This window comes from Strigops habroptila, chromosome 4, assembly GCF_004027225.2.
Source record: "Strigops habroptila isolate Jane chromosome 4, bStrHab1.2.pri, whole genome shotgun sequence".
Lineage (NCBI taxonomy): Eukaryota > Metazoa > Chordata > Aves > Psittaciformes > Psittacidae > Strigops > Strigops habroptila.
In genome coordinates this window covers 36,151,501-36,172,274 of record NC_046358.1, presented here as the reverse complement: position 1 = coordinate 36,172,274, position 20,774 = coordinate 36,151,501, and the positions used below count along the sequence as shown (strand labels likewise).

At 49.5% G+C, this 20,774-nt stretch overlaps 1 protein-coding gene across 2 annotated transcripts; it reads left to right on the top strand.

Annotated features, from left to right (window-relative positions):
- Positions 1 to 1,769: 1,769 nt before the first annotated feature.
- On the top strand, positions 1,770 to 19,617 carry DLST (dihydrolipoamide S-succinyltransferase). 2 transcript variants are annotated; one of them, XM_030483807.2, is made up of 15 exons: positions 1,770 to 1,889; positions 6,399 to 6,432; positions 7,747 to 7,795; positions 8,841 to 8,896; positions 9,245 to 9,319; positions 9,697 to 9,752; positions 10,561 to 10,672; positions 11,171 to 11,329; positions 11,620 to 11,705; positions 12,384 to 12,481; positions 14,346 to 14,476; positions 15,224 to 15,297; positions 16,166 to 16,249; positions 16,761 to 16,928; positions 17,384 to 19,617. In XM_030483807.2, exons 1-15 carry the CDS (start codon positions 1,821 to 1,823, stop codon positions 17,516 to 17,518), a joined length of 1,386 nt encoding a protein of 461 aa, XP_030339667.1. In that variant the 5' UTR covers positions 1,770 to 1,820; the 3' UTR covers positions 17,519 to 19,617. The 2 variants fall into 2 exon arrangements, with proteins under 2 accessions (XP_030339667.1, XP_030339669.1); XM_030483809.1 differs by lacking the exon at positions 1,770 to 1,889 and adding an exon at positions 2,198 to 2,627.
- Positions 19,618 to 20,774: the final 1,157 nt, after the last annotated feature.

The following is a 20,774-nucleotide window of genomic DNA, read 5'->3' as shown; positions in this document are numbered from 1 at the left end:
TAGCCTTTTCCAGTAAGAGATTCCTTAGCCCCTGAAGGACACTCTAATCATATCCTGCTGACACACTGAAGCCATATCTTGATGATGTCGATGGGTTTTCAGGATGCGCCAGTCTTCAAGGATAGTCTTTCCTGATAAGGGATTCCTTAGCCCTGTTTCTTAATCTGCCTACACGAGGCCTCCTCCTGAGTTATCAATTCTCTTCATTAGTCAGTGTTGTTCCCAGGTCATTCTGACCTTTTAGGAGGCCCTTGTATCTGTCCAGGCTTTTCCATAGTAACAGAAGTTTCCATTTTTAATTATGTGCCTGCGTAAGTTCCCGTTTTTCTTAACTATATGCCTACACCACCACTTGGCCATCTCTCAGGCTCACAGCCCGTGGGCTCAGACAGGCAGGGGCTGGTGCCGAGCCGCTGGCTGCCCAGGTGGGCAGAGGGCCAGGCAAGCAATTCCCCCCTACAACTTGGTGAGATGATGCAAATATACCCACGCTAGGGGCAAGGAAGGAGCCAGCCCAAAGTTCCAGGTGTTGCCTAGCTCCCACAGAAAGCACCCAGGCATTTCCAGCATTCCCTGCCACAGGGATATGGAGGCATTTTGGCTGGTCTGGATGCCTGCGGTGCAGGATATGGCCAGGAAACGGAACAACACAGGAAAAGCAGCAACACTGAGTCCCTTGCTTATCACAAGGTGCTTTAGAGACACTGTCGCAGGAGCTGTGGGGCAGGTGGGCAAAGCCTAGCCACGTGTGCCACTCCTGGGGCCTCATCTGCTTTGCCTCCAGATGCTTACTGAGCATGGTGATGTTTGACATATTCAGTTGGTAGGCAGAAGGCTGTGCTTAAAAGCAGTTGACATCAGGTGGTCTTGTTCCAGGATATTAGCCTTCGAAAGGCAGATCACGGAGAAGTCGCTGGCAGAGGGCCTTGCTGGCATCGTTGCCTTTCATTAAAGCAGTCAGCACATTCCCAAAGCCTCAGTCTATCCCCTGTTGGGTTTTATTCAACTTCTTTTCTTTTCTTTGAAATTGATCCCGAGGATGTTTGTTGTGAATTTGTATTAGGAGGCTATTTTGAAGGTTGCAGTTTACGATTCATGTATTATTAAGCAATGGCTAAATTAAGGACGCGTGCATAACCTGGACTTGGCTCCTTCAGACACATTCGCTGCCAGACAGCCTTTTATGACTATCCCAAGCTGATTCTAAGGTTCTGCAAATGGGCTCCTTGGGTTTTCTTCCAGCAGTGGTTCCCCACAGATAAACAGGCAGAAAATGGAAACTAGCTGGACGATTCTCAAGCAGTTTCAACATACAGACCACACCTGAGCAACGACGTTTGCCTGGGGACCTATTTGCCTGTTTGCCGTGGTGAGATGACCTCCTTGCTCGTTTCTAACCATGCCGCATCCCACCGGCTAACGCTTGCAGCAGCATCGTCCTACACGAGCCCCTTCCCTGTCACGGTGAGCAGGAAAACCGCTGGAACTGCTGCCCCGCAGCAATCCCAACCCGGTTCAATGAAACATGTCATGGAACGGCACCGCCTGGTAGGACATAGCTGAGCCGCCTGCCTGCCGCCAGCCCCGCTCGGGGTCGCGGGAGACACCTGAGGTATGGTTCCACAGGCGGCTCCGGAGGCACCGCAACCTGCCCCTGCCCCTGCCCCTGCCCCTGCCCCGCAGCCCCCCCCCGCCCGCGATAGTGCCGCCCCTCCGGCCCCGCTCCCCCCGCTCCAGAGAGGTTGGTCCAGCCCTGCGCACTTCCGGCTCGCGCCGGGCCTGCTTCCGGTGTCCGCCCTCCGGCCGCTCCCGCCGCCGCGATGCTGCTGCTGTGGCGGTCCCGCTGCCTCGGCCGGGCGCTGGGCCGCTCGCTGCGCGCCCTCCGGCAGGTACTGCCCTCCGCGGGGACCCGCACCGGCCGCGGGGAGGGAGGAAGGAGAGAGGGCGGCGGTTGGGCGGGCGGGGACGGCGGCGCCAAGGACACCGGGACGCGTCCCCCGCTTCCCCCCCCGCCCGCGGGGCACCGCCGCCCCGGGGACACACACACGCACAGAGGGAGGGGCGGCCTGGGCCGGGCGGCGGGGCTGACCCCCGCGGGGGGCCGGGGCGAGCGGCAGTGCCCCTCCCGGGCTCCGCCGGGGTGTGTGCCGCTACCCCTGCCGCCCCGCCCGGGCACGGCCCCGCCGCGAAGGGCGGCGGCTCGCCTGCGGCACCGGGCAGAGCTGACCGGCGGCGGAGCTGCTCAGAACCGCCGCTCTCGGGCTCCGCCGTCACCGCCTGTCGCTGGGCTGAAGGTGTCTGCTTGCTGGTTGAATTCTCTGCTCGGTTTGCGAAGCAGGCGTTGAACCGATGCAAATGGCAGTAACCTGTGCTGGTGGAAGCTTGGGCTTGCAGAGTCTAATGGCCACAGCCTGCTCCTCAAATCAGCACTGGCCTTCCTGCCCTTGCTGATAGTTGGCCACTTCCCTCGAAATACTAAACATACATAGCTCTGTGTACATAGGTATGCAAATGCATGTGTATACATACACCTATCCACATACCTGCAGGAGGAAGAATATTAATTCTCTTCCAGCTGACAGCTGAAGCCTTAGAGCATGAGGTTTCATTTTGCCTATTGTGTAAATGTAGGTGAGCAAGTGTTGACAGCTAATTGTAATGTTGAACATTTAAGTATGTCATGCTATTCATAGAACTGTTCCATGTTAAATGCTTGTCTCTGGGCTCTACAGACAGATTTGTCTTTATAAATGTGTATATATATATAAAACTGCCCTATAAACCATTTTTATAGTTATATTTTGTTATATATATACACATACAAATTTTTTATAGTGCAGTTTAAAGTAAGCTTATTTAAGCATAATTGTAACAATATTTAACTTCATTAGCTCACAGTGGTGCTGTGTAATTATAAAGAATGGGGGGGAAAAAGACAGATGGGGTATTCAAATCTTTTACAAAACTTGTCTGCAAATCGGGAAGTTACAGCTGAGTACTAGGAAAGGGAGATAATTTTTGTTAATCTGTTAGATGTAGTGGAAAAGTTGAGAAGTCAAGATGGTGGTAGTAGTTTGATTTCCATTTGAGTAGGGGTAGGGGATATAAGTTTTGCTGAAGGGGATAATACAGGCTTTCTGGAGAGACAGAAAGAAACACCAGAACTTGGCAAACAAAACGAAAATAAGGGTTGAATGGGAGGATAGTGGAGTCAGCAAGAAACACAAGGGGTAGGGAAGTGTTGGCTGGATTTTTATGATCTTGCAAAAGAGAACAAGGTCCTGGATTCATATATGAAGTAGAAACCATGAATGTGCATCAACAGCCTGCATGAAAGTGTGCAAAACTTGGGGTGGGTGGGGCAGCTGTTGAAGGATAACCCCAAAAATTCCGAAGAACTAGCCTGAAAAGGGATGGTTTGATCAGGAGCTGCACTCAGTGCTTTGCAAATCAAGTCATTCTTTTTATCTGGGAAAGAGTTTGTAAAGAACTTTTTCCTCCCTGCTTGATCCTCCCCACATGCTGGAGGAGTTCTCAGCCTGTTGTCTTAGTAACAGTATCCTTTACCACTCAGCATTGTTATCTCCATCCCATCTTAGCATCTGCCCTGCCAGGCTATATATAATTGCGTTAAAAATCCATGAAGAATGTGCAGTGGGTTTGTGTGTGCAGCAGTGGTTTGTGCTCATCCTTGTTGCTAAAAGCAGGAGCTGCTTTGCTTTGAAGAAGCCTGGGTGGGAGAACCAATTGGTGCTTTGCCTGTCACCAGAGCCGCTCAGCACTGGCCTTCTGGTTCAAATTAACTCCTGTTCTGTTAGTGTCCTTACCTGAAGTGGTTCCTGTTCCCACTGTTGGAGAACAAATCTGTAGGTACACAGGCTGCTGCTTTAGCTGATGTGTTACATAATTTATTTCAGTGTGTAGTGAAGTACTGGAAGGTGACGTCTCCTTGAAAGGTGTGGCCTGGGGTGCTGTGAGCCAGGGTCACTTTGACATCAGTTGTAAAAACAATTCTGAGAAGTCATGTGAAACATGGAGGGAAAGTTAATCACTTGGTACATGAGTCACTAGCTAGTTAGGCCAAGACTTAATTCTCCAAGTGAAGGCTGTCTGTTTAAAGTGACCCAAAGTGCAAATGCCAGCTAGAAAATGTGTCCATTTTCACCGAAGAAGTGCCAAGATCAGGCAGAGGGCAAATTTAGCCAGATGATACCAGGAACAGGTTCAACCACAGCGATTCCTTCAGGGAAACAGGGAACAGGAAACAGCTCTGTCAGCCATCTCCCAGAGCTGCACAGTGCATCTTCAAGGTACGATAGTTAAGACATGGGCACACAGCAGGTCTGCAGAACAGAAGACACAGGAATCTCAGTATCTTTTATTAGTGGCTGCTTCCTCACGTTAGAGCTCTTGCCCTCATTTCTTAACCTAAAAGACAGAAGGGTAGAGTGATAGCAATTTTTTCCTTAATTTTGCAGCAGTTGTGGAACGCAGACTTGGCACCTCTCATGGAACAGAGCTGCAGATGTGTTTTCTCACAATAATTTATTTTGGGACAGGCCTTCTAAACTTTTTTAACCTTACAGTGAACTGGTCCTGAGCAAATAAAATTGTCCATTTCTGCTTCACTTTGAGGCTGATCCTCTTTGTTAACAAGTTATTGTCTGGGATGCTAGGAATACCTTTAACCACTTTTTTATAAAACACCCAGGAAAACATTAATGGGCAAAGAGGAGCTCAGGTCACTTGATGTTTTATCTGTGATTGACTTCATATTATCTGGGGCACTGTGGAAAGTAGGAAGAATTCAATGAATACAGGAACTAACATATGTGCTGAGGATTGTGGTGCTTTAGACACTTGGCCAAGCAGAGTTAAGTTGAAGTTTGTCTTACTGATCCCAGCTCAGGGCTGACTCTACGCAGACCAGACCAGATCAGAGTTAGAAGGGGGCCGGTGCTGCACCAAGATAAAGTGTTTAAGATGACTCTGCAGTGCTCCCTGCTTTCCCTTCCCCAGCCAGACCTGGGGCAGGGGATCCAGTGGGCCCTGCCAGAAGCCAGCTTTTCAGGACTGTCTGTCCAGGATTGTTGGTCCCTGCTGTGCTGGAGCTCCTGAGCTCTGCCAGACCTTGGCTGGTGTAGCAGCAAGTCAGCTTGGCTGCCTGCATCCTGAGCACAGCTGATCATAACCCTGTTGAACTGCTCATCTATCATTGAGTTGACCGTGCATTAAAATTCCAGAAGCCAAATCCATCAGTAAGTTTGGATAATTAAACTGCCAAGGGGTCAATTCCAGGCCTGCCAGTAGTTTTGATGGTATGTGGTGTTCGTTAATGTATTTTTGCATTCTACATGCGCACTGTCTACAGCACTCAGTCCTGTAGACAGTGTGACTAGCTGAAGTGTTGTCTTTGATTCTTGATCTCTGTGTTGTCTTATCACACACAGCTCCACAAATTATTTTGATATTTAAGATCAGTTATATCCCATCCTGCTTGCTCTGGTTAAGCTGAAATCAGGGCTCACATGCAGACTTCCTTCCAGACACTGCAGATACAATGTTTTTACCTCTTCCCTTAGCTACTGGGAAAGGGTGCTTTGAGCTGTTGAGTAGCTGCTGTTCCAAGCTGTTGTTCCAAACTGTCAATTGCATTTTAGTCATGGTTACTGTGATATTTTCCTATAGCTTTTAAAGAGTTCTTGGGTTCTCCAGATCTGCCAGTTCGATGCCAAAGAAATGTACGATAACAATAGGGAAAGTAACTGGAATATCTTGAAATGTCTTTTGAGGAACGTTATGCTTAGCTAGGAGTGCAGTCAATGATCTCATGGGTATGAAGTGAAACATTGCCAGAAGGTGGAATTCCTGGCTCACTGAAAGCAGTATAAATTTTGCCTTTGAGAGCAGTTCTGACCTTCTGGAGTTCAAAGGCTCCATAGCTTTAAAACAAACACGCAAAAAACAGATGCTGCATTTATGACTGTAGGAGCAAACATCATGGCATGTTTTATCATCCTATCCAGTAGCTACCCTTGACCCTCTCATTCATAGCAAATGTTAGTGAATTGGTCTTTAGAAATCTGTTCCTTCTTAAAGAGGAAAATGTGTATGAGAAGGTCAAAACAGCTGGAGCTGCTGAAACAGCTGAAAACCAAGTGCATCAGGTTTAACATCACTCTGCAGGAAAGAATCCTGGAAGGGAGACAAAGCAAAGAGAAGGGTGTAGATTCTCTCACATCTCCCACTCTTACACTCTATGATGTAGTAGCATGTCTGCAGTCTGGAGTATGGGAATGGTGGGACCTGTCTCTCATCCGGGTCTTGTGGGAAAACCAAAGTTGTTCTAGGGTGGGTCTGTCTTTTTCAGCACTGACAGTTCCTCTTCTCTCTGACAGGGGAACTGCACTCTGGCAAGATGCTCTCTGTCTGGTGAGTCTTAACGCTTTTATTTTGTTTCAAACTGCCTGAACTGAGCTGATGATGGAAACTGGTAATAGGTTTGATTAGGGGTTATTTCTGTCCATCATGTAATGAAGAAACGGTGAAATGAGCTGTGTTTCCATGCGAGTGCCTCCCTTGCTGAATGTACATGCTGCCTAATCCGTTCGGCTCTGGTGAAGATTTCACAGCAGCAGCACAGCGTGTTTCAAGCATGGCAGTGCTTGAAACACATACTGGTGCAGAGCCTAGCTCTCAAATAAGCTCCTTTGAAAATGATGGCTGAATGTGAAGTGGCATGTCACATCTAGTATGCCTGTGAACTCCTCTTCAGTGCTTAAACTGGATTTTCCTAGAGCTCTGCTTTTTTTTTCCTAGCTGTACTGTGTTTATATAACATGACATCTCTCACTTCTGATTGCACTTTGAGAAACCAGTTTCATCTGCTTACCTTTTCCGGTTTCTAGAGCTCCAGTATCAGCTTTTTAGCAGGGGAGGGTGTCAAAATTGTGTAGCTTTTTTAAAAAAATCAAGTGGGGAAATGGTTCTTCCTTCTGGCATTGTGCGATTGGGATAATTGTGTTCTCCACTTGCTGTGCTAACTCACTTTAAGGTCAGTCTGGAAAACTGCCCAGTGCCCTGAAAGAGGCGAAGGACAGGAGATCAGTTTGTAATAAAAATTGCAGTGTCAGGGCACGTGAGCAGTGTGGGAAAGGGCAGTGGCATGTGTGAAACCAAGAAGTTATGCCTGCAAGTACCTGCTATGAGTTTTGGAAAAGAAGTTCTTGGGACAGGGGTGGGCAGAGAAGAGGGATGGTGGTGGCTTGCTGCTCTGCCCTAAACCCTGTGTTAATTCTTTTTTCCCTCCTTACTCCTGTCCATGCGACCGTGAGGCTTCCTGAGGGTGCTTCTTAGGTGACTGATGCCTTGTTCCTATTAGGAACCCCTTTGTAACAGTGAGGATTACTCAGCAGCAACTGCGGTTTTACCAGTCCTTTGTAGCTGTTTTCTGGGTTGGTTGGACTGGGGTAGCTGCTGCTTTGTTTGCCCTTTTCAAAGTTATCCTTATTAGCTTTGAGATCAAGATATAACTGGTTTTCCCATCTCTGTAAGTCTAGATGAAGGCAACACTACTGTTCTTGGCAAGCTCCGGGCAGTTTTGAAGGCGCTGAGGTGGCTGTATTGCCCACTTAGTCACAAGCTTCTTTCAGGGTGGACAGTGGTGTTCTCTGCACTGTTGTACCTGATAAGAACACTCGTGGGCTGGATAACATTCCTGTGGGGTAACACCATTTTCATTCACAGGTGTGGCTGGGAGCCAGGGACTGGCTTACACGAACAGCAGGAAGCTTGTGTAAGTATCCCCAGGAAAGCTGCGATGAGGAGAGGCTGGGGCTGCTCTAGCCCTGATAAGATCTGGGGGCTGGGAGGCAGAATATGGTTGGCTTTCATAATATCCCCGTGCACATTATAGGAGCTTGGAGCTAGCCCTAACGAAGTTTAGGGTTTTTCAGGTCAGGATCTCGGTATGCTTAAAGAAAATAATCTTTGTTTGGAACCAGATACTGATGCAAGGAAGGGACAGGAATGAGGAGACTTGTGATAAATGGGTCTTTACCCTTTGGTTATCTGACTAGAAGTTTTGTTTGCTCTATGGTAGCCTCCTGGTAGGATTTCTGTCAGGAGAAGTAGGGTTGTCCAAGGAGCTGTTGTTCGTATGGCAAGGTTTGCATTGCTGAGGTGATCTTGTAAAAATATATTTGGGGAAATAACTTTAAAGCATATCCATAAAAGCTTGAACAGCTGGTCTGTTTGCAACAAGTACCCTGTGTTAGAGGAAATGCTGAAGCACATTTGCTTCAGGTTTCCAAACGTGGTGTCAGTAGGTATAAAAAACATCCTTTGAAACGCTTGGGATTGCCAGCTCCCTGTGAAGGACATGGTGGAAAGAAATAGCTGTCTCTTTGATGTGTTACCATTGGCAGTGTATGGTGCTTTCTCTTTTTTTGGAGCAATCTAGCAACTTCTGTAGAGATGACAGTCCTGATGTGGAGGTAGAAAATTATTATTGTGCTAGTCTTGGGCATAGGGTGGGCTGGCTAGGTCAGTATTTAAACCACATGGGTTCTGTTGAGTTCTCTCCCCTAAATTCAAATTCCATAAATGTCAGTTCTCACAGAGTTTCAGAGAGCACTAGTGACGGTAAGCTGTAACGTTTCCTTTCTTAATGGGATTGTTGCAACTTGAACAATAAGTAGGAGTCCCTTGGAACAAACAGATCAGAACTGCTGAGCAGCCTTTCAGATCAGTTAAGCAAATATAAATTCTGAGCTTGAGCTTGGTGCTGCAGCTTGCAAAGGAGCGTACTTCTGTATTCACATCTTTCTCTTTTTCTGCAGAGTAAACAGCTCCAGTGTCTTCACTGTCCGTTACTTCAGAACCACTGCAGTACGTAGTAAGTAAAAAGTCAGGAGTCAGTGGGATGGCTCTTGTGCTACCTGTTGCTGTCCTGACAACAGCAGAAGCTCTTCCATCCTCGATCTAGGCCCACTGCTGTCCTTCCTTGATGAATGGATGAGGGTTTATGTCCCAGGGCCCTAAAGATTTTTGTCTGGTGTTCCTGTCACAGTGTGCCTTTCAGTTAGATGGGGGTTCTTCTCTTGTGTTTAAATATCATTCAGTGTGGAAGCAAGGAGAAGGTCTCTTGACCTACCCCCTCTGCTAGAGTCCTGATGACAAGAATGAAGCAATGGCATAAGTTTTGAGCTCTGAGTGCGTTCAAGTCTGTCTGTCTCTCTCACAGGGGATGACGTGGTTACGGTGAACACGCCAGCCTTTGCAGAGTCAGTCACAGAAGGAGATGTCAGGTGGGAGAAAGGTAAGCAGTTGCCCCTTCTTTGAAATACTGAGCACTGGTGCTGCTGCACTGGACAGATTGGGTTCACTGGCTGACAGCCTGCTTTGTGCCTTTCAGTCTGTGACAAAAGGGGCAGTTAATTGCAGTTCTCCGAAGGGATAAGGATTGCAGTTACTGCCGTGGTACCTCTCTGTCGTGGGCGATGTTTCATGAAGGGTGATGCCTCAACTGGAATTGGACTCTGTGCAGTCTTGATTGTTTGAGCTAAACTTTTCTTTAGAAGTCATGGGGAACTGGGGTGAGAAAATTCTGGTTTAGTGGAGGAGATAGCTGTGGGTTAAGAGGGGTGGCCAGAGCATGTCTTCCTCCTCACACTGGTCTTCATATCTATCATTCAGCCGTCGGAGACACAGTGGCAGAAGATGAAGTGGTGTGTGAGATTGAAACAGACAAGGTAAGAGTGTTTCACAGAGTCATAGAATGGTTTGGGTTGGAATCTAGTTCTATCTCCCCTCCTATGGGCAGGGACATCTTCCACTAGACCAGGTTGTTCAGAGCTCCAGCTTTTGGACCTAGCCTTTTTATAGATCTATAATGGGTACCTTGAGTAGTTCCTCTCCTGCTAAGAGCTCCTAGAGCCTGCAAGCCCTGGGGGTGTCTCCTGCTCCCTCAATGGAGAAAAGCTTTTCTCGTTTAGTGTGAAAGCTGACTGTGCCTTAAGTGAGAATTCTTTGATAACTCTTCCTTCCTCACACATTTGATTAAGCATCAGTGGTACTGATGTTTGTTGGAGCTGCAGTTCCACTGGTCCTTCCAGTTTTGGTGCTCTAAGCTTCGATACCTGTTTGTGTTTAAACAAAGGAGAAATCTTCAGACATAGGATGTCTTCGCATTGCTGTAAATTTAGCCTTTAAATTTACTCACTCCTTAAAGGAATCTTAAGCTTTGAAGTTCTTGCTGAAACTCCCTGCCAAGTTCTGCTTCCGGTGTTGCTGTCAGGAAGATGCTGACAGCGGGTCAATTCTTGATTTTACCCTGAAGCAGGAAGATCAGGCTGTACATTACACTGCCGCCATCTCCTAAAACTTCTATGTATTGGCACAAAATTCTGGTGGAGGGTGTGAAAACTGGTGCAGACGGTGCAAGACAGAGCCACTGTCTGTGCCACATAAAATGTGCATCTGCACATATTGTCATCTGCTCTTGGGCACTTGTTCTCCATCCAGTGTTTGGGGAAATTTCACTGGTTTTCCTTTTTGCAGACATCAGTGCAAGTTCCAGCCCCAGCAGCTGGTGTGATTGAAGCCCTTCTGGTACCTGATGGTGGCAAAGTAGAAGGGGGGACACCTCTGTTCAAACTCAGGAAAACTGGAGGTAAGTCATGCAAGTTATTGCACAGGTCTTCCTGTTTCCACCAGTCTTTTTCTGAAGATAGAAACAAGGCATTTAGGGGGATCCTGAGAGACATTAAATGTTTTCTCCTTTTGCTTCTGTAGTTGGAAGAAAATACTCCTGTTGTCCATTAGAAAAGCATAATTTTAGTCCTTCTGAGGGAGAACTTTCCTTTTGCTCCCTCTGTAGGAGACTGCAGCTCTAAGCTAAAATTAGTTGAGAATTCCCCTTATATAACTCCCTTCTCCACCCTCTTCTCTTTAGCATCCAGTCTCCTGCACAGTGAGGAGATCTAGGATGTCGATGAGTAAAACACTTTCACCATGGGATCCTCTTGTGTTGGCTCCTATCAATTCAGTAGTGCTGAGAACTTAAAGGCACTCTGCCGGAGGGTTAACTTTTATCAGGTTGGTTGGACTTGGAGGTCCCTGACAGTGGAAGCTGTCCTTGCCCTTACCATGGTTCTTCGTTGTCTTTCAGCTGCTCCTGCCAAGGCCAAACCAGCAGCATCCCCTCCTCCTCCTCCTGCAGCCCCTGAACCTGTAGCTGCAGCTGCTCCTCCCCCTGCTGCAGCACCAATTCCCACTACAATGCCACCAGTGCCGCCTACGTCAGCTCAGCCCATCGACAGCAAACCAGGTGAGGCAACGGCTGTTTTCTCTTATTTTCAAGCCTCTCTTCCTTGGGGAGAGGGTGTAAGGTTAAAGACAGCAAACAGTCTGACGTTTATGGTGAAGGCCCCCCCACACTATTGCTCTGCATGCTCCACACTGGAGAGCTCAGCTATGCCTGGAACCTGCCCAGCCCAATTCAAGGCTGCTTCCACACTATGTTGCTTGAGCAAGGAGCTCAAATGGGCTTTTTACCTCAGGGCATTTTGTGATCAAGCCCTGGCTTCCCTTTTTGACTGATGTGTTCTTTACCCTCAGTGTCTGCGGTGAAGCCGGCTGCAGCCCCCGCGGCAGCCCCTCCAGGGGAGGCAGCGCCCAGCAAAGGTGCCAGATCAGAGCATAGGGTAAGCTGTGGGAGTAGTGGCCTGGCCAGCGATTCTGGTGCTGGGTGACAGTCTGTTCTGGCATAAGCCTTGAGCTTCCCAGATGTGTCCATATCTACCTGTTCACACGCAGCTCAGTGGGGCTATGACAGATGGGGAAGTTCTCTACATGAGGGCACCACTTAGTGGGGTGGAGGAAGAGCCAGGTCCAGTCTGACGTGGGCAAAAGTCTTGTCTCAAGCTCTCCTGACTGAGCACAAAAGGCTCAGTGTGATCTGGTTGGTCTGTCCACAAGCGCGCAGCAAAGGGCTGAGGCTGCTGCACCTGCCTTGTGCGTGGTTAAGAGAACATGGCTGGGCAGCCTGCTTTCTTAGCAGTCTTGCTCTTTTCACATTATCCTCATGCTGGAAACCTATGCGTGCTTGGAGGTCCTGAGGAACACATAGGTCGGAAGTAGTTACACTGTGATGCATTTCAGCACTGCTTTTCAAATGAACTGTGAGTTGAGCTGGGCAGCTCCATAGTGAAATCAACTCCTCAGCCTGTCATGCTTCTCATGGAGACCTGGAGTGAAAGCCTTGGCCCTAGGCATCTATTACTAGTCAACTAGATGGCAAGAAGAGCCTTTTGAATTTCTTGTGCATTTTCCCCTTTGGATGAGCTTGAGGCAGCTTCTGCTTATATCTTTTTAATTTTCAGGTGAAAATGAATAGGATGCGCCAGCGTATCGCTCAGCGGCTGAAGGAGGCTCAGAATACTTGTGCCATGCTGACCACTTTCAATGAGATCGATATGAGGTGAGGGGCAGACCTCTTTCCCTTTACAAGTAGAACTAGCTGTAGGCAGTCATCTTTACCTAGCAGTCAAGACCTTGCTGATTCTCTTTGGAAAGATCGACAATATGTCTTTTGGGACCTCTTTCTTAGGTGTGTACCAGTCTGCACAGCTTCATCAGGGCTATGCTGGGGTTGCAGTATGAGGGATGCGTAGCTTCCTAATGGCCTTTCATTCCTTGGGAGTCGTCTGCTGCTTGTGAAAGGGGCAGTCTGGTTCCTTGTCTATGTGCTTCTTCATTAAGGACTGGTGAATCTTGAGCAGAAGAGCAGGAGTGACTGGTATCACTTGTGTAGTGACTGTTGGAAGACAGCAAGATGTAGCATCTGCTTTCTGCCGCCCCACCAGATTACTGCTTTTGGAGGTGGGCATATTTAGGTTTCAATAAGGTGGTTCCCCAGGGCTCATCAGCCTTTCAGGTGAGCATTACATAGGTGTGAGGCCTTTGATGTCGGACTTGCAGGTTTCCAGAGGCAGACTAGCATCCTTCCCCATCCCCTCTGGGCAGGTGGGGGTCTCCTGACTCAAGTGCTTGCATGGACTGAGCTCACTAATGGCTTTGGAGGGTGGGCAGCTTATGTTACAGTGCATTAAGGGGAAATTGTGCCCAAATCAAATTGCCATGTGAAATCCTATTCTGCTCCTTAAGGCAAAACATGTAAATATTTGGGTCTCAGAACAATAAGGCAGGCAAAATAGTCTTGATTGGAGGGGAAGTGCTGCAGCTTTATCTCCTCTCAGAGGCTCATTGAGGTGTCGCTTTACGCTGGCCTCAGGCTCTCATTGCATCTGGTAATCTGGTTTGGATTGATTGCTGTGAGGTTGACTCGTGGGGACCTGTGCTGGGGCGTCCTGCTTCCCGCCGGGGTCAGTGTCTGAAAGGAGGAAGCCATAATGAGCTAGTTTCATAGCAAACCTCATCCCCATTGCTGCAGTCCTTGTGTCTTGGGAGGCACTAATGTCTTTGGGTGGTAATCCTAGCCGTAAACAAGGTTAGGCGCAGGAAAACAAACACTCTAAACCATGGAGAACCCTGCACCTAGCTGAAACTGTCTCTTCAAAGACTCACAGTCTCTAGAGGGGAGAGGGACCATCCAATTCCACAGCATCTGGTAGTAACCTGGAATAGACAGAGCTTGTAGCCATAGATTGGTTGACTTTCTGTAAATGGCCTCAGTTCTGATAAATAAAACAGTGGAGAAACACGATTAGTCTGGTTGAGGGCTATGGGTGGGCTGGCACCCATTGCCATAGCAGCTGGGAAGATTTCTTTCATGTTCACTCAACTCCCAAAGCCAGAAGGTTGGGTATGGGTATGGAGGCATTATTGTGCTGGCTGGTGCTGGACTTGCAAGATGATTGAAGTCTTTTCCCTTGATCATGATGTGTGTCTTCTCTGCTCGTGGCATTTCCTGGTTTGTCACCCTTCTGGGGCTGGCCCAGCCACAGCTGCAGTTGCTGTCTGTGATGCCACCCTGGTGTCAGCACTGGTGTCTCCAGAGAATTGGTGGCGATATCAGGCCTAAGCAGGAAATAGGCCATGCCCCATCTTGCTTTTGTGCCCAGCAATGTGGGCCATGCAGGGTTAACCCTGTCCTGTTGAGTTTATGGTCCAGGTCCAGTTCCTGTTAGATCCTTTGGCAGGGGCCTTAGAGCCACCTTCAGCCCACTTCAGCTATGATACTTGAAGGATTTTTCAGCAGCCTGAGGGTTTGCTGGTTGGTGCAGGTTTGCAGTCCTTGGGGATGGCACTGAAATCTATCACAGAGCAAGGGAACAGTGTTTTCTTGGATTCCCTGCTGACCAGCATTACCACGTGTTTTGCAGCAACATCCGGGAGATGAGAGCGATACACAAGGATCCCTTCCTGAAAAAGCACAACCTGAAGCTAGGTTTCATGTCAGCTTTTGTGAAAGCTGCAGCTTTTGCTCTGCAGGACCAGCCCGTTGTGAATGCAGGTGAGTTGCATGTCTCACCAGTGAACATGGCAGAGTGGGGGAAAGCAGGTGGCCAAGTCCATGGCAAGGCAAATAGCTTGGACAAGCAAGCCAGATAGACAGGAAAAAGGAGAACAGTCCTCCTTGCTGCAGCTGATTTTGCTAAAGCCGCTTATGTAGGGGGAGCACAGCTTGCCAAGAGGGGCTCTGTTAGATAGGGATTGCCTGGAGTGGGGCTGGGGCCATGCATAGGTAGCCTGCGGAAGGCAGAGCCAGCAGAGCCTGCTGGTTGGTGCAGAGGTACCTGCTGTAGGTGCAGTGCAGTCCCTGGGAGGTGTCGAGGGACTTGCTCAACCCAGAAGAGGAATAACCAAGGGGATGTCTGAGGGAGACTTGAGGGTGCAGAGCACTGGAACAGGCTGCCCAGGAGGATCTTGGAGTCTCCCTCTCTGGAGACATTCAAAACCCACCTGGATGCATTCCTGTGTAACCTGCTCTCGGTGACCCTGCCTTGGCAGGGGGGTTGGACAGGATGATCTCCAGAGGTCCCTTCCAACCCTAACAATTCTGTGATTCTGTGACTGTGTTTCTTTTCTGTCTGTCCTGATGCTTCTCCCACAGGCAGTGAGGGCTTGTTCTTCTCTGGAGTTATGTTGAGCTACAGCTAACTAGAGCTGGAGATGAGTTATGGTTTCGTGGCTACTTCTGGCCTGCTGAGCCCTTGATCTTGGGTTCTGCATGTGTAACACATCTTTTTTCTCCTTCTAGTGATTGATGACACAACCAAAGAGATTGTGTACAGGGACTATGTGGACATCAGTGTCGCTGTAGCAACTCCCCGGGTAGGTACCCTGGCTGCTTTGGTCATGCTTCCTGCAGCCTCGGGCCTGGGTCGGTCATATAGTTTGGGTCAATTCAGTTTTGAGCTCTGATGCAGCAGAAACTTACTGATGAGGCTGATCTTCTAAATGATACATCTGATACATTGTGGACTGCTGAGCTGGGTTTTGGGAGAAGATGGAGGGGCAAGAATACTCTCCCACTGTAGTAGGAGATACAGTAACAAGGTCAATAAAGATCTCAGTGGCTAATGAGTAGGGCCAAGTTAGGGAAACTGGGTTTTTTTTCATGGACCCATGAGGATATGGCATAGACAGTAAAAGCTTTGCGTGTCCTGTCCAAAGGCTAGTGCTGCTGTGCTGTTCCACCTTTTCTGTAAATGAAATTGCTGATTCACAGATGTTCCTGTCCAGGTGGAGTATGGGATGGAGATGCAGATACTGAATTAATTGGTTCTGTTGTGAGGCAGAGGTTTGGCCAGGACTGAAACTGTCACTTCTCCTGAAGTCTAGGGAAGTTCCAGCATAAAGGGATTCCACTCTTCTCACAGAGAAAGAGGTGGCAGCTGAATTCTTCCCAAAGCCTCACCTGCCTTTATGGACTGGAGCTGGATCCAGACAGACCTGGTTGATTTTATGGGACAGGCTTACAAGGCGAAGATGAGGTCTCATTTATGGAGTCAGCCCTTGGTGTGTGTCATGCCCGGTTTCCTCGCCAGCTGCCAGGGTGCAAGGCAGCTCTGCCAACTACCTGCTGTGTGCTGAGGAGGAGGCAGGAATGCTGCTAGGCTGAGGCCAGGCTCCTGCCCAGAGCAGTTTTCTCTGTGGCACCGCAGTGAATTAGCTGATCATGCACTTTGCTTCTCCCTAGGGTCTTGTGGTCCCTGTCGTTAGGAATGTAGAAAACATGAACTATGCTGACATTGAGCGTGCTATCTACGAGTTGGGGGAGAAGGTAAGGAAAGTTGGAGCTTTTTCTGAAAAGGGTTGAGAGGAATGGGAAGAATTGGGGGTGCTGGATAGGCGTGAGTTGATTCGGTCCCTCCGTTGTCGTCATCTCTGACCTCTGACACACTGACTTGTGCTGTGGGGAGTGATCCAGTTACATCTGTAGCTGTGTCCGTGCCCTACAGAACGGGTCTATTTACTTGTTGCCTTTCCAGAAGACCGCAAACTATGCATTAGTGTCTTCACCTCTGTCTTTAGAGGCCACGGCTGAACTGCCCTGCAGTAGAAGTCCCTGCGTCAGTCTCCTGCAAAAGCAGGAGTTGGAAGGAGCGAATCTTTCCCCAAAGCCAGTAAATATCGAGACCTAACAACAGGATGCATTTTCAAGTAATTCATTCTAGTTTTCAGCTGAATAAGTGAAGCTCTTGCCATCAGCATTTATTCCTGGAGAGAGTGAATGTCCAAACCTTCATGCTTTGGCTTCTGTGATCTGGCTAAGACCTTACTTTTTCTCATAGGCACGGAAGAATGAACTGGCCATTGAAGACATGGATGGTGGCACTTTCACAATCAGCAACGGAGGGGTTTTTGGGTCACTCTTTGGGACACCTATCATTAACCCACCCCAGTCTGCCATATTAGGCATGCATGCCATCTTCGACAGGCCTGTGGCTGTGGGAGGCAAGGTAGGTGGAGCTGCATGGGAGGTGTCAGTGAACAGAGGAGAAGGCTCAGTGGGATAAGGACTGTAACCCACATGCTTTTTCTAGGGGGTTGGTGTCAACTTCTAAAAGGCTTTACTGTGAAGGAGAAGCAGAGACTAATGGATGTAGGACAGCTTTGCTGGCACCAGTACTTGCTTAGGTGCACAGGATGTGTTTGTCCTGCCTGTGATGGGGAGAACTGGATAATCTGCTTAGGAGTGAGGAGGAGGCTGTAGCCTTTGTGACAAGAGAACATCTCCAGAAAGGGTCCTAGTCTTGTGTGCTGTGGACCCAACCTGGGTGATGGTTAGTGCCTGGGTGAGTGAGTAGGTAGGTAATCCTGGCAGGCAGGACGCATCTGGGAGGGTCTGAGCCTGTGGAGGGCATCATGTCCGCAGTAGGGCTGAGCTCACTGATGCCTAATTCCTCCCTTTCAGATCGAGGTGCGGCCCATGATGTACGTGGCGCTGACGTACGATCACCGGCTGATTGACGGCAGAGAGGCAGTGACTTTCCTGCGCAAGATCAAGGCAGCGGTGGAGGATCCCCGCGTGCTGCTGCTCGACCTGTAGAGCAGCCTCACCCCCACGCAACCCACCCAGGGCAGGGCTGCAGCACCAGCAGGGCCAATGCAGGGCATTCAGGAACTGGCAGGGGTCATTCCAAGTCTGTCTCCCTCCCTCCGCTGTGATCGGAGCTGTCCCAGAGGGAATTGTGGGGATAGCTCCTACCTCCCTTCCTATTTTGTTTAACAAAGGTTTGTTTTCTCACGAGGATTGCTATGCAGTAGGCCGACCACTGAATGGCACTGCCTTTCCAGAGCTGTCTATGTGGCATCCTCTCCCTCACAGCACCAAACTCTCACCTCTAGCTTGTCCTATACCACTGGAAACTGCTTGCTGCTGCTGTGCTAGGGTACTCTTCCCCTGCCACTCCAAGGTGGGTTCAGCTTTATTTCCTAGCACTGAGGTTCCTGGGAGGGAGAGGAAAGGCTATTCTTATGTCCCTGTTTTGCTTGAAAATATTTCACACTCATCTGCCTTGCAAGGGCAGTCTGGGGACCTGCAGGCCGCTTGCAGCAGAGGTTTTGATCAGAGCCAGGCTTGAGGTAGGTGTCGTGCCTCTGGCAGTGCCCTCTGCAGACAGGCACGCAGTGGTGGCAGCTTCCCTGCTTTCCCTTGGAGATTGATTGTCTCTCTCCAGCCCAGTCACTGTGGCGTGAATGTTCATGTCCAAGTGGGCAGAGCCCATGACCTCTGTGGAGGTAGCACTGGTCCCTGGGAGGGACAACCCTTTCACCATTACATGCCTGACATGGGGGTAAGAACGAGCCCCCAGCAGCTGTCCTTGAATCACAGCTCACTGATGGTGGATCCGACTGCTGGCTTCCTGCGTGTGAGGGCTTGGCCTGCTACCAGCACAGAGAGCGCTGGGGAGGGCCAGGGCTTTAACTGTAATGTATATCCCAGCCCAAGGATGCTGGTTTGGGGGGAGGGGGGCAGTCCTTAATCTGATAGCGCACACATGTATGGGGGAGTGAGGGGGTTGCTAGTGCCTGCAGAGTCTATTACTCGTACCCTCTACACAGAACTTGTAACTAAAATATTTAACACAGCGGATTTTAAATGAAATAAAACTGGGCAATGACTGCGAGGTGGGCTGTGTTTGGAGCAGGGAGGGAGGTGAGCAGCAGCTCCTGGGTGAGGACTTGGGCATCAGCAGCATCCCTAGTGTGATGTAAGAAGCCTGTTGCCTGGTGGTGTGAGAAAAGAGGAAATTGGAGCTGGGCCCATCACTAGTGGTACTAAATTGAGGCTTCTCTGGCTGCGAACCCTACTGTCCTCAAACCCTTTTTGGCACAGAATTGGCTCTTCCCAGCAAAGATGAGGTTTTCAGGGCTGGAAATCATCCTTTTGTTGGTCTAGCAACAGAACTGTTACAGATGGTGAGGAAATCTCAGTGTTTGCTAAATGGCACGGTGGCCAAGAGGGAAGACCTGGGACAGGCTCTTTCAAGTACAGGTGTGGAGCCAGGTTGCTGCAACAGGGAAGAGTTGTAAATCATGCAAGTGATGAAAAGGGCTGTTTGGGTTGCAGAGGGAGGAAGGAGGGAAGGTCAAAAAACCTGTAAAGCAAAAGCTGGCTGTGGTGCTGAGACCATTTCCCCAAGAAGCTGTCCCTGTTGAAACAGTATGAAATCGTTCCTGGATCATAGCAGGGTTTTTCCAGCTCTGACACGAACTTCAGAGAATGATTGCCCTTCCCGGCTACGGGTGAAGAAAGCAGCCCCTTGTAACAGAAATGATTGCACTCACAGCTGGCAGGCTGGCCAAAGGGAGAGCAGTGCCTAGGACTGGTTCCTGCTTCTTCCTGGCAGCTGTGGACAAACCAGTGCATGGAGCCAGCTTTCCTCTGATTGTCCCTGGTTGAAGTAGGAGGTTAGGAGGAGAGGAAGAACCCCTTCCCTGTGCTGAAAAGGAAGGGCAAAGAGTCTAGCTGCTCTTGCATGAATGAATGGAGTGAAAGAGAAGATTGTGATTAAGAACGCCACTAGCACCCAGCCCTTCATCCTGGTTTAGGATGCAGAGGGCCCATTTTGACTGCACATGAGCCTGAGGAAGGGCAATGCCTGTATTCTGTCTGGAGCGGCAATAAATGAGGTCTTTGAACTACCCAGGGAGTGAATGTACAGTCAAGCTCTTCAAATGGTGCAGCCTAGCAAACTGCTTTATTTACTCTGCAATGCTGGGGCTTGCCGTAGGAGGGTCATGCAGCTGCCATGCTTGGAGCTTCATTATTTTTGGCCTTCCTGGGTGGCACTGATGGCCCTGTGTTGCGAGAAACCAGGCTGTGGCTTTTCCTGCTGAACCTCCCCTGAATCACAGGACGAGGAGGCTGGTGGCCAAAGGTGCAGGTTTGCTGCTGGAGGGTTCAGCTAGCACTAGAGAGGGAAGGCCCCAGGCTTAGCTGCTCCTGCTGTAGCGGTAGTGGTCAGCTCCCTCTTGCTTCTGCACAGCCCTTGAGGTGTCCCCTGCCCCTGCTGGGGTGGAGATGAGTTTCTCCCGGGCTCTGCTTCCATCTGGTGGACAAGTGTTCCTGCTGCTGCCTGAGAGCCAGGCTGAGTCAGCCAGCAGCAGAGTGGTTCTGCTGGTGGTGGTGGCAAGCAGGTCCTGGAACCAGAAGAGTTTTGCGGGTGCCAGTAATTCCTTACTGTTACTAGTACCAGGGAATTACAGTATTCCTTACTACTTATTGGGGATGAGTGAGTGCTGGGAGGGCCAGAACTACATCACTGCCATTGCTAGCTCATCCTTCAGCCTACAGTTCTGACTTGCACTGATGAGCACAGTAGGCCCTGCTTTGGGCTGTTAGCAGACACCTTTTTTAGCTCATGCTGCTTTTTCTTCCATCCTGGTTTGTATTTACTCTTATCTTCCTTCCATCTGTGCTGGCTCTCATGTGTTCATCATCCCTTTAAGGCCTCACATGGATGACCATGCTGAAAGCACAGCAAGGAGGGCAGTGGGGCTGCTGTCCTGCCAGCAGAGGGGAGCACTTGGGCACAGGAGCCTGGAGCTAGAATGGGTGGTGATGACAGAAGTCAAGGCTGGAAGTCACAGGCACTCTGCACCTTTTTCCCAGCTCTGAGCTGCAGCCACATGGCTGTGCAGACCCCAGAGGCCATGGAGCAGGCAGGGGCACGAGGGGAGCTCGCCAGGCACCTGGTGCCATCTTCTGGGTTGTGGCTGAAGGATGCTGACAGCCGGTGGATGACACTAACCCGGGGCTCAAAGTAGGTTTGAGAACAGATTTGGGGCTCTCCCTCACT

Bases quoted from the DNA above. Each gene is read 5' to 3' on its own strand.
- DLST (XM_030483807.2), top strand. From the start codon at position 1,821: ATGCTGCTGCTGTGGCGGTCCCGCTGCCTCGGCCGGGCGCTGGGCCGC. The intron at 1,890-6,398 runs GTACTGCCCTCC...TCTCTCTGACAG, and splicing joins CGCTGCGCGCCCTCCGGCAG to GGGAACTGCACTCTGGCAAG. The intron at 7,796-8,840 runs GTAAGTATCCCC...CTTTTTCTGCAG, and splicing joins ACGAACAGCAGGAAGCTTGT to AGTAAACAGCTCCAGTGTCT.